Source organism: Elgaria multicarinata, chromosome 4, assembly GCF_023053635.1.
Source record: "Elgaria multicarinata webbii isolate HBS135686 ecotype San Diego chromosome 4, rElgMul1.1.pri, whole genome shotgun sequence".
NCBI classification, from domain to species: Eukaryota; Metazoa; Chordata; class Lepidosauria; order Squamata; family Anguidae; genus Elgaria; species Elgaria multicarinata.
In genome coordinates, this window is record NC_086174.1 from 41,088,828 (window position 1) to 41,102,068 (window position 13,241).

The 13,241-nt window shown below is 43.6% G+C and overlaps 1 protein-coding gene across 1 annotated transcript in view; it reads left to right on the plus strand.

Annotated features, from left to right (window-relative positions):
- CAPN13 (calpain 13) overlaps positions 1-13,241 on the plus strand; it is a 114,944-nt gene that overhangs the window by 40,317 nt on the left and 61,386 nt on the right. Inside the window, exons 6-7 of the mRNA XM_063125393.1 lie at positions 2,698-2,872; positions 7,759-7,833. Of these exons, the coding sequence (XP_062981463.1) occupies positions 2,698-2,872; positions 7,759-7,833 (250 nt within the window). The remainder of the gene's footprint in view (positions 1-2,697; positions 2,873-7,758; positions 7,834-13,241) is intronic.

A 13,241-nucleotide genomic window follows, 5' to 3' on the forward strand; every position in this document is an offset into this window, starting at 1 on the left:
TAATATAATGCATATTTAAACATTACTTTATCTAATATATGCATTTTTGTATGTTTTTTTAACTTGAAACCTGCATTGCGAAATTCAGAAAAATGAATTGAGTTTCGGTTCACATAATAGTTAAAAAAATACAAAATCAGGTAAGTTCTCATTAACATGTGAACTAAACACATTTCTCCCTCATCTCTGGGATTACAGTCTTTGGGTATGTCTACACCAGTCCTATATCCCAGGATAGTCCTGGGATCATTCCTGTGCATCCAAATGCTACACAGGGGATCAAGGGACGATCCCTCCATTTTCCTGGGACAACCCTTAGGTGTAGAAAGGTCCTTAAGTTACTGGGATGGGTGTGGACAACCTTGCTTCTGGTTCTACTACCAATTGGTTCCATCTGTACTTCTTCTCCAACTTCTACCTGCCCTCTCTATCTGAGTTTTTCCATGCCCAGTGTAGGACAAGAAGATATAGCATTATCCTGCCACTAACCATAAAGCCTCCCCAACGTCGGTTTAGCCAGCTGCCCCAGTCACACTGCAATGCCAACAGGAATCAATTCAGTCTATTTCACACAACCTCTATTTTCACCAGATTTGAGCTGCTCAGGATCCACACCCCTCTCCAAAGCCACTGTGACCTGCTCCTGCAAAATAAATAGACTGCAACAGCAATGCAAAGGGTCAGATAACAATCAGCAGATCTGAAAATGCTGATTTTTTTTGAGGCTGAAATATATTTCAGATTAAAAAGGGTTGACTCAGGAACAGTATCTCTTTGCTGAATAGCACATTCCTTCCAGAAAAATCACTATTACAGGATAGGAAGAGATGCAGTTTATGAGATTTTCTGCAAGAGGATTCTCCCCTGTGCATACTTTAATTTTTTTTTCTTGTCAGTCTAGGTTGGGAAACATTATTTTAACATACAATTAACCATGGATTTTATTTTCTGATATTGCGTAATATTCACATAGTGTACTTACTGTGTGTGTTTTAATGGCATATACTCCTGTTATCTACAGTCACTTCTGATTCATCTTTTTTCTTCCTTTTTCTTTTGTTTGCTTTTTTGCATTTGTGATCAAAAGCCCAAGATAAGGAAACAAGGCTTGAAAGATGGCTTCTGGTAACTAGACATGCTGCTATCTGATGAACGTTCAGTGACCTGAGCAAAATAGAAATGAAGTAATCTAAGATTAGTGCCCATGTTGTACACAGAACTGCAGTGCTTAATTCCGCTCTTTGCTCGTATGCTTACTTAGATCTCTGTCAGATCTCCTTCCAGCAGTGGCAATTTGTCTTTAAAATTCAGATGATTGTAAGCACGCAACCAATGCCGCTGTTTCAGCTTTCAGAATGCAGTGTGTGATGAAGCATTTGTGTGCAAAATGCAACAAGGTACTAAGTGGAGTCATTCAAGGTTAAACCGCAAACATCTCCAGTTTGGGGCCGGGGGCGGGGGGGACGGACAACGCACTGGAATGTCCCTCTTCACTTCTGGGATGACGTGCAGGTGTGTACATGCTGGGGGAAAGCCCAATATCCTCCCCCCATCATCTGGAAAGCCCATAGGTATAGGCATGCCCTAAAGATAACTGTGTAAATAAGGTAGGGTGACCAACTGTCAGGATTTCCCCGGATTTGTCCTGGTTTTTGTTCTTTCCATGGTGTCAGGGGGGATTTTCTATAATTTTCAATAATGTCCTGGAATGACACACCTTCCTCTTTAAGGCTGCCATTAGCATGGCAGGAGGGAATGACATGCGTTCTTGAGGCACATCATTCCCCCACCCCGAGCTCCAATTGAGGTCTTAAAGGGGAAAGTGGGTCATTCGTGGACATTATAGAAAAGGCCCCAATTGGAGTGGATGGTGGTGGTGCAGAATGAAATCCTTTCCCCTCCTCCACTCCAATCGGGTTCTTTAAGGTGGCGGGGGAATAACGTACTTTCTGCAGGACTCAGAAAGCTGCTTCCCCCCCACACACACTAGGTGCCCTCTTTTTTGGTTTCCCAAATATGGTCACCCTAAAATAAGGCCAGTAAAAATAAATCTGATTACCATATATGCTAACAGCACATTTAATTCTCGGAATGCCAGTCTTTTCATAGGCAAAATGGCAGCATCTAGTACAAGAAGAAAGTATGAACTGGCCTGGGACAACCCTAAGATAAAAAGAAGTACAAAAATCTTTTAAAAAGAAAAAACCCACAACTGTAGGTTCAGGAAATGCCCAAAACAGGCCAATGAGGACTGAACATGCCCAGTGGTTGCAGAATGGCCAAACCTCTCACAAGCCTAGTTGCTGGGAAACAACAGAAGGAGAGGGCTGTTGTGCTCATGTCCTGTTTGTGGGTTCCCCATGGACATCCAGTATGCCACTGTAGAAAACAAGTTGCTGGGTTAGTTAGTGTCAGGATCTCTCCTGAAACTGAGCGTGGAAATGAATGCCATCTGAGCTTGAAATAAGTACATTTCTGAGCTTGCAACCTGATTCCCAAACAGTTTTGCATTAAGGTTAATGCATTCACTTAACCATTTTGTAGTTAAGCAGCATGGTTTAGCATGTTGTCTGAACCAGGCCACAGTCAACCTGCATCTTTCCATCAAATCTCTCCTATTATCTGTTATAAATACACGTGTAGTTTGCCTTCTTCCACCCCCACTGCCTAATCTTAAAGTCTTCTATTTTCTTCCAGGTTGCGTGGCTCCTATCAGAAGTTGCACTGGGGCTTCATTTCAGAGGCTTTAGTGGACTTCACCGGTGGAGTCGAGGTATCTTTTAACCTTAAGAGCCCCTCTTCTTTTCTACACGAGATAGTGAAAAATGCTGCTAATTCAGGATGTCTCATGGGGTGCACCACTCCAGAAGCAGTAAGTCAGAAGATTTATTTATTAATTTACATCTTTTTTCAAAATAAATAAATAAATAACACCATCCAACAGCCACGTGGCCTGGGCAATGTACAATAAAAGTATCATTAAAACTTATCATAAAACCAAGAAGCACAGGAGCAAAGGCCGTACCATACAATAAAAATTGAGCACCTCCTCCTGTATCAACCTGCCCATTCTTCATGATCGACAGATCAGGGCCTGCTGATTGTTCTCTCTCCTGTACAAGTATATTTGATGGCAACCAGAGGAAGGTTTTTTTTAGTTCTGGCACCCCACCTATAGAAGTCTATCCCCCCACCTTGCCAAATGACTGGCACCAGCCTGATGTCGTTTTGGGCACCTGTTCAAAAACTTATTTGTTTAACCCAGCATTTGCTGATTTTAATGTCCAGGTACTTGAGATCCTTGGTTTTCATTGTGCATTTCTATTTATTTATTTATTTATTTATTTCAATTGCTGTTTTAATGAATTTTGTACATTGCCCTGGAATTAAAATTGAAGAGTAATACAAAACAATACACAGCATTAAATGTCCAATGGAATAGAAGTCTTTATTGTCAATCTAAACAAAGGAAAGATGGTACCAGTCTCATCTCCCTTAGGAGAGTGTTCCACAATTGGTGCTGCTACTAAAAAGGCCCTGTCTTGAGTACCTACCCACCAAGCCTCTCTAGGTGTTGGGATATAGAAAAGGGCCTTTAACAATAATCATAAATTACTAGCATGTATATATGGACAAAAGCAGAATAAATTATATTATTATATTATATTATTATACATTATAAAGTTATAATTATTATGATATAATTATCATATAGTTATATAATTTTGATATGATAAATATGATATCATTATCATGATATAACTATATCATATGAAAGGAATTTGTATCCTGCCCTTCAAATAAATTTTCAGTGTAACATAAGATTATTAAATCAAAAATACAATGAAAAGTATTTAGGGCACAATTCTAGACATGTTTAGATAGAAAGAAGTCCCACAATTCCTGGTTGTAGGACCCTTTTGTGCCTAAACATGCATAAGATTGGGCCCTTAATTACATAAAAACTCTACAGCGTAAAAGCAGCCAGTTGTGAAAACTTTGAAAAGTATCTTTAGAATTTCACAGTGATTTTTTTTAAAAAAAAGGTTAAAAGGCTTGGGAGAGCCAAAAGCTCTTGACATGGTATTGAATGATATCAATGTGGTACCCAAATGAACCTTCTTCCACTATTGAGGTATCACTGTTGAGAAGGCCCCTTTACTCAGCAACCACCCACCATACCTTAGATGTCAGGGAACCTGAAAAAGGGCCTCTGCCTAAGATCTTAGTGTACAGAGGTGCACAGATGAATACAGAGGATTGTACAGGTACTGTGATCCCATGGCATGAAGGGCTTTAAAGGATAAAACCAGCACTTTTAATTGGGACTAGAGATGTTGGAGAAATCCACAACAGAACCAAATGAGTTCAGATTTTTATGAATCCAGTCTGCAGATTCCACAGCTTTCCCCGTCAGATGGAGTCTGCGGACTTGCAAACCATTTCCCTAACCTTCTGGAATTTTGTGCAAATTTCATCATACAAAGATATGCAAAAATTAAACAAAAACAGCCAAAAATGCTCATTTCCCCATAGGCTAAAACATGAAAACACACTTTTGGGTGGGGGGGATTGCACATTTGGGGAGGGATTTGTGCTGTGCGAATTTCCGCAAGTTTGGGAACTAGAAAAAACTCTGATTCCATCGATGGGTGAATGATGGAAAGAAAGCTGCCTGACAGTTCACAAAACACAGATGGAACATATGTTACAGAATCCATACATCCCTATTTGGGACAGAAAATGGACTGGGAGTCAGTGCTATTAGTGAAGGACTGGTGTAATATGACCATAACACTGCTAAGATGGAAATGCTGTTGATAGGTTAATTACCTGACTTGTGGTGAGGAGTGCAAACTGTCTTTGATGGGCTCTCACTCTGTCTGAAAGATCAGGTTCATAGTTTGGGGTGCCCCTTGTTCCAGCACTCCCGCATGGTTGTGAGGAGTGCCTTTTTCTAGCGGCGGATGGCTCACCAGCTACAATCAGTTCTAATAAAGATAGACCTTGCAATGGTCATTCATGCCTTAGGTAGCTCTTGATGCCCTTCATGGGTCTGCCCTTGAGAAGCATCCGGAAACTGCAGATGGTGCAAAATGCAGGCGCAAGGTTGCTGGTGGGAGCTGGGAATTTTGATCAAGTTACGCCTATTTTAATTGAGTTGCACAGGCTGCCAGTTTGCTTCTGGGCTCAATTCAATTCAAAAGGGTAGTGTTAATCTTTAAAGCCCTGCATGGCTTGAGGCCTGAGTACTTTGCCAAATACTTTGTCAACAGAGATTTGTCAGGCCCCAATGCTGTGAAGTTTTAAGCAGAATATAAAACCTTGGCTTAAAGAAGGCATTTGGTTAAAAGTTTTTTTAAAAAAAACTGGGCCAGGGTGGGTGCGTGGGAGTGCTAGCACTTATTGTAACTGCTGTTCTTACAATTGGTTGTTTTTATTAATTTGTGTTTTTAAGGTTGGTGTCTGGATAAAGGATGGGAAACTATTTTTTTTAAAAAAAAAAATCTGTTTTTTGTTTGTTTTCCGCTTTGAACTTCCTCTGTGGGAAATAGGTAAAATATAGGCTTTCAAGAGAAAATAATACATGAAATAATGAAGTCTTATTGCAGTCAGGCCAAAATCCCAACCACAAATCCCCCCTCAGGTTGCAGCAACAATCAAACCCATTCAACTCCCCCCTTCATACCCAGCCCACCCCCAGTGCTCATTTGCATGCAGAAGCTTTGTGCTTCGTTGACGTGCCTGCTAGGGATGTCCATCATTTGAAAATCTGGCCCTTTTGGGGCCCAACGGTTTCCTTCTCCTGTGTGGCTCAGCTTCCATTTGTGACGTGAGCATATTTCCCCCCAAAAAAGCAGGGTACTTTTTTTGGTTCCTTCCCCCCCCACCACCAATAAATAGAAAGTTGTGCAAATTCCAGCTGTAATTTGATACATTTGTGCAAATTCCAACAGAAATTTGTGCAAATTGTGGCTGGAAATTTCAGAAATTATGAAAATTGTAGCTGCGATTGACACAACTTTCTATTTAAGTGGGAAATACACACTCCCCTGGAAAATTCACAAGTTGGCCTGACTTGATGCTGATCAAGTTGGGCCAGCTTATAGGGAAATGACCTGAAGTCTAGGCAGCTGAGCTCAGCAAACTCCACCCCCGGATGGAATCCTCCAACATCTCTAGTGCTTGCAGCCATATTGTGTTTTTGCCCCCAAGTGAAGTGCTATACGATCATTCCAAGCCAACATGGAAGGTGGGTAGTATGTTTCCCACTGACACATCTCCATGGTTCTAGAGCCGGGCCTGGGCCATTTCGTCACAAGTCACAATGTTGCTTTTTCAGTCTAACACTGCGTCCCATTGGCTCCAGCAAATCACTGAAGAGTTTACAGGAGCTGTTTACAGAGTTTACAGTTTGACTACTGATGGAGACAGAATGAACACAACTGAGGTCTTGTAAAAAATATCTAGATTTTAAATTTATAATTACTTCAAAAAGTAATTTATTTCGTTGTACAGCTCCTGACGAAGGATCTCCGGATCCGGAACGTTGAGTGTTGTACAAGTTTGATTTAAAGGGTTTTTGAACATGTTTATATTTTTATATTTCGGATAAAAATAAAGAAATTATTTTGACATTTCTTAGCACCAGAGCTAGTAGTCTCTTTTTTTATAACCCCATCCTCATTCACCAGTGTTATGGCCCTGCAATCCACCAAGGGGTCAGTACATCTTTTTTCTTTTACTGCTTGTGCTGCTTCAGACAGCCAAACAGGAAGTTTGTCAGGCATTCAGCAGGCAATCACACAAGGCTGTTGAGCTACATTTAACTTTGGTATATGTATAGGGCGTACGTTGCATACAGCCTGGTATAGAGTCAAACTTAAAGATAGCTGTGTCTAAGCTCCCACCATAAAAGGAGTTCCATTTTCCTTCTCATCAAACAAACCACAGAATCAGTGGCTAAACGTTGTACTTTACAGAAGATAGACCTTTGTTTTGGATAGCTACTAGAGGATAGCTCTCTGTGTGAAGGTGTCCTCTATTTGATGTGTCTAGTTGAAGTCTGCTTTGAAATTAAAGAACAATAAAGAGGGAGAGCAACATGGGCCTTGAAGTTCCCTTCCAGACTTCGTGTGTGGACACCAAACAGAACAGGCACACAGCTCACCTTGTCAGTCTTCTCCACTATGGGGAAATGTATTGTATTTGTATTTAGCCAGTGTGATGTAGTGGCCAAAGTGTTGGACTGGGAGTCAGGCGATCCAGGTTCGAGTCCCCACTCAGCCATGGAAACCCACTGGGTGACTTTGGACTTTGGGCCTGTCACACACTCTCAGCCCAACCCACCTCACAGAGTTGTTGTTGTGAGGATAAAAATGGAGAGGAGGAGGAGGAGGATTATGTATGCCGCCTTGGGTTCCTTGGAGGAAAAAAGGCGGGATATAAATGCAATAATATATAAAATAAATAAATTGTAACTATTATTTCTAAATTTGCACCTATGCATATAAATTTGCATATGCAAAGGCTATGCAAGTTGGTGTCCTCTTTTTGTCCTCTTTATTTATTTATTTATTTATTTATTTATTTATTTTATTACATTTTTATACCACCCAATAGCCGAAGCTCTCTGGGCGGTTCATTAACAAAAAAACCCTCTTTTTGTTAATGTGTAAGCAGCCACCTTCATTAGCTCAACTGTAAATACATTTGTGAGTGCTGTTCGAGAGGTTGTAATTGTCCTTTCCCATTCAGGAGTCCAGAGATAACATCGAGCTGAAGAATGGAATTGTGCTAGGTCATGCCTACACCGTTGTATCGGCCACAGAGGTAAAAAGGAGAACGTTTTCCCCTTCTTTTCTTTCTTGCCTTTCTTCTCTCCTAATGGGCAGCCTGACTGCTGCTCCCTTTCTCTATTTCCATAGATTCATTGCTTTTAGGACCAAAAGGTAACTTTGTGTTAATCTAATCTAGGCCTCCCTGCATCACTGAGACCACATAATTTTATTCCTGCCTGTTTGAAATGTCTAAAACCTGGGGACTTTATGGAGATGTACAAGGATGATAAAGTTAGCAAGGTGACACAGCCAGCTAGTCGTTTTTTAAGAAAAGGAGCGATGAAACAATGAACCTATAATTAACACTCATCGGTTCAGACACTGATCCTGGAGAAGATAACTCACTGCTAGAGGCCTCAGGCAAGTTTTAAGAGACCAAAACAAATTAAATGAATGGAGACTTCTCCAGGTTGGTGTGAGGAAGGCATCCCACAATGGGTTAACTCCCCCTATCGCCCAGGAAAAGCAGGGACTCACATGACTGAGTTTTAAGCCCTCTATTGGTCTGAAGCTCCTCCTAGCCAGTTCGTCCCTGCTTTTCGCCCAGGACAGAGCTACTTCTCATCTCCTCCTATCTCAAGCCTATACTTATCTCTATTTCTAACACTTTTTAAACTTCTTACCTCTTTGACTTTCTTTCTCTTACCAAAAACAAACAAACAAACAAACAAAAAACGCTTTTCTGCTTCCTTTTCTCTGCCGCTTGCCTATCATTCTCTATGACCCCTCCGGCAAAGAAAACCATTTCGAAGCCTCAAAAGAAAAAGAAAACAATGACTCATGTGAGAGTCGTTAGGAAGCCATCAGCAGACAAAAGGATGACCTGCCAGAAAGGTCAAGGAGATAACCAGTTTGCCGGCTTCGGCTGCCTACTGAGTCTCCCAGCCGCAGAGGATCAAAGAGATCACCAGCCCGGAGGCCAAGGCCCCTCGCTGAGTCTCTTACACACCAGGAACGGTGCGATCCCGGCCTCAAAAGATGCGGCCGAGACTGAGGGAGTCGGGGGCTCAGCACGCCACCCTCTCCACTCAGAACAAGAGGAGGAAGCAACGGAGCAGCTGGATGCTCCAACAGCATCAAGGGTGAGATCAAATCCATTCTTTCTCCCCCACGTGGATGTTTCCCGCCAAACAAAGCGGGCGGCCATTTTGAGTTGAAGTTTCGATTCCAACTTGCAAAGGGAAGCCCCTCCTCCTTCCACCTCCTCCATTGCTCAGCCACAGAATAATGAGATAGCCCCAACGCCTATCCTAAGCATGGCTCAAATAGATAAATCTGTTTTAGCACAGATCACTAAGGCAGTACTGGATAATCTGTCTGAGCATTTGTTAGACAAGCAAACCTTGAGATCAAGCCATTCTGCAAAACGCACCAGAGGCTTGCACACTTCTGAGTCTTCCTCCTCTCCTCCTCCACAATTAGAAAACAAAAATAAAAACAATGATAAAACAAAAAACAAAAATAAGGCTTTCAGGTCAAAACAGCCCAATTCTTCCCATAGTCTGCACTCATCAGCAGGCTCTGGGGACGACTCTCCAGACCCACACTCCATAGCCAAAGGTCGCTCTAACAAATCCAAGACCCCCTTGGCTGAGCCCCACCATGACAGTGATTCCTCCATAATGTCACTGCAGGAGTTCTTTTCAGAAGGAGAGGAGGGTGGATGGTCAGACATAGAAATTACAGACCATATCTCGGCTGATCGATTCTTTAACAAAGAGGATTTTTTACCTTTATTGTCCAAAGCAATTGTCTCTCTAGCTAGTGAGCCAGTACAACCCGACAAACAGCAATCTTTATCTAGAGGGGCAGCGATGTTTCCAGAACCCAAGCCAACCACCAGAGAGGTACCTTTTCCCAATTCCTTTAATAAATTAATGAAGGAGGAGTGGAAATCTCCCCTCCAGGGGAAAAAGGGAGTCAGTACAGCGCAGAGGTTTTATACTCTTCCTCACAATGTGATGGAAGAATTAAAAATTCCATTAGTAGATGCCCCTGTGGCGGCCTTGCTCTCAGGTGCTGTATTGCCAAAAGACGGTGACTTTCCCCTAAAAGACCACGGGGAAAGAAGATCAGATACAGCTTTAAAAAAGGCGCATGAAGCTTCAGCATTAGCTTTAAGGGCCTCAGCAGTATCATCTTTTTTCGCTAGAGCTTCCATCTTATGGGTGGAAGACATAATAAACAATAAGGAATTAGATCAGCCTACTTTATACAGAGGACTGCTCAAACTCTCTAAATCTTTTGCCTTCCTGGCTGATGCTACACAAGATGCGCTTCAGTTTTCAGCCCGCTCCATAGCAGCTGCTAATGTGGCCAGACGTTCCATTTGGCTTAAGCACTGGAATGTTGATCTTCCCTCAAGGGGAAATCTTGCGACTGTACCTTTCACAGGTGCACACCTTTTTGGAGAAGAGGCCTTAAAAGATGTCCTCATAGAGACTAAGGATAAGAAAAAAGTTATGCCTTCATCCTTCCGGCGAGAAGATAAAAAACTCATCCGGTCTTATACATCCTTTCGCCCATTCCGGACCACTAACCAATTTTCCTTTCGATCCAAAAGCTACAGGTTTCCTAAACCAGCATGGTCCAGATCCCGCTTTCAGTCCAGAAGCGCCAACTCCTCTAGCGCTTCTGCCAAACCCCCTTCTACTTTCCAGGCCTCAAGGTCTGGACGACAGCAGTTCTGACGCCAGGGAACCCTTCATCGGGGGGAGACTTCAACATTTCCTCCCAGCATGGGAACAATCCACAGACGATCGCTGGGTCCTGGACACCATCTCCCATGGTTATCTCATAGAGTTTTGGAAACAACCTCCCCCTCGGTTCACCCCATCCCCCACATCACAATCCGCCACCAAGAATCACATCCTATCTACCGCCATACAGCGTCTACTTCAAATAGGAGCGATAGAACCAGTACCATCCATAGAAAAATACGAAGGTATTTATTCCATCTTATTTCTAGTAGCCAAAAAGGGCAAAGGCTGGAGACCAATTCTGGACCTCAAGCATCTGAACAGGTTTGTCAAATATCGAAAATTCCGTATGGAGACATTGCAAACCATCAAAGAAGCCCTTCACAAAGCAGAATATTTGACTTCCATAGACCTCACAGAGGCATATCTGCATATTCCCATCTCACTACCTCCCAGAAAATTCCTACGCTTCACGTACCAGAACTATCATTACCAGTACAAAGCACTTCCATTTGGCCTATCCTCGGCACCCCGCATCTTCACCAAGATCATGGTGACAGTAATAGCTCATCTCCGGCTAAAGGGCATGCATATTTATCCATATTTGGACGACCTTCTTATCCGTTCTGTTTCCAGTCAGAAAGCCTCACAGGATCTACAGACAACTGTCGAGTGCCTAGAAAGACACGGCTTTGTCATAAACAGAAAAAAGCCATCTCACACCCACCCAGGTCCTCCCTCATCTAGGAGCACTCATCGACACCTCCAAGGGTTTAATATTCCTCTCCCCAGAGAGAATAGTCAAGCTTCAGGACCGCTCAAGGGCAATTCATCGGCAAAGAATAACCAACTTAATGGATGCTGCGCATCTTCTGGGTTTAATGATCTCATGCCTCGGCATTCTCCCATGGGCCAGGCTGCATTCTCGCCCCCTTCAGTGGTTCCTATTGCCCTTCCAAGCTCAAATAGCAAGGAGGGATCGCCTCCCAATACTTCTCCCTCTGCACGTCAGAGACTCCCTCATGTGGTGGCAAGACCTCCAAAATCTGCAGGTGGGCAGCCCCTTCCAGGAGCCTCAGAGGATCTTACTGACAACAGATGCCAGCCTCGAAGGGTGGGGAGCCCACTGCAACTCTCTCCTGGCCCAAGGAAAATGGAATGCAGAGGAAAAATGCCACAGCATCAACTGGCTGGAGCTCAGGGCAGTACACCTGGGTCTAAAAGCATTCTCACGCCATCTGCAACATTCTCATGTCCTAGTCAGAACGGACAACACAACAACACGAGCCCACATAACACGTCAAGGGGGTTCCAAATCCCTCTCCTTACACCTGGAGGCCCAGAGCGTGCTATTATGGGCCGAACAGAACTTAGCCTCCATATCAGCCCAACACATCAAAGGGACCCTGAACCATACAGCAGACTATCTGAGTCGGCAACAAATAGACCCAGGGGAATGGAGCCTACATCCAGCAGTCTTCCAGAGAATCATACACCATTTCGGCCCACTAACACTGGACTTGTTTGCATCCAGGCAAAACCACAAGCTGCCAAGATTTCTCTCCAGATTCCAGTCTTACGGAGCCGAAGGGATAGATGCACTATATATCAACTGGCCGAAAGAGAGGCTCTACGCATTCCCTCCAATCCCCCTCTTAGCCAGAGTTCTACAAAAAATCAGAAAGGAACAAGCCACTGTAGTCCTAGTAGCCCCCTTCTGGCCCCGACGCCCCTGGTTCTCCGAGATTCTAGCCCTAGCAGTGCAAGGTCCATGGTTCCTGCCCCAGATCTCAGATCTCTTGTCTCAGGGACCAGTACTGCACCCAGACCCAAATTGGCTCAAACTAGCCGCCTGGCTGCTGAGAGGTCCATCTACTTAACTCTGGGTTATTCTGAGGATGTCATATCCACCCTGCTGGCATCCCGCAAGGACTCCACCACCAGAATTTACGAAACACCCTGGAAGTCCTTCTGCAGGTGGAGTGAAAGGGAGAAGCTTATTCCACGGGCAACAGGTGTCAAGGAACTCCTAGCCTTTCTCCAACAAGGCCTTCAGATGGGTTTAAAACCGGGTACCCTGCGCAGGCAAACGTCAGCCCTGTCATCAGTCCTTTCCAGGCCTGGTAGGCAGCCACTAAGTTCACACCCTCACATCAAAAGATTCCTCCGTGGAGCCGCACTCAAGAGTCCTCCCATTGTCCATAGGTTTCCTTCCTGGAGCCTACATGTTGTACTTTCTGCATTGACTAAACCTCCCTTCGAACCAATTGCCTCTATCCCACTACGCATTTTGTCACAAAAAGTTCTTTTCCTTGTGGCCATAACATCTGCTCGCAGAATCTCAGAGTTATCTGCCATTTCAATCAGAAAAGGCCTCATCACCTTCCATAAGGATTCTGTCGTCCTTCGAACAGACCCGACCTTTATCCCTAAGGTCAACACGCTATTCCATAGGTCACAGGAGCTTATTCTGCCATCTTTCTGTCCTAACCCTTCTCATCCACAGGAGAAGGCCTGGCACAAGCTGGATGTCCGCAGAGCCATTAAAGTTTACTTAAAAAGGACAGAGTCCTTTCGAAAATCTGATTCACTGTTTGTTTCCTTTCACCCTGTGGCTATGGGCAAGAAGGTTACCAGATCTACCCTAGCTAGGTGGTTAAAAGCATGTATTTTTTCGGCCTATGAGGCCTCATGCCTCCCC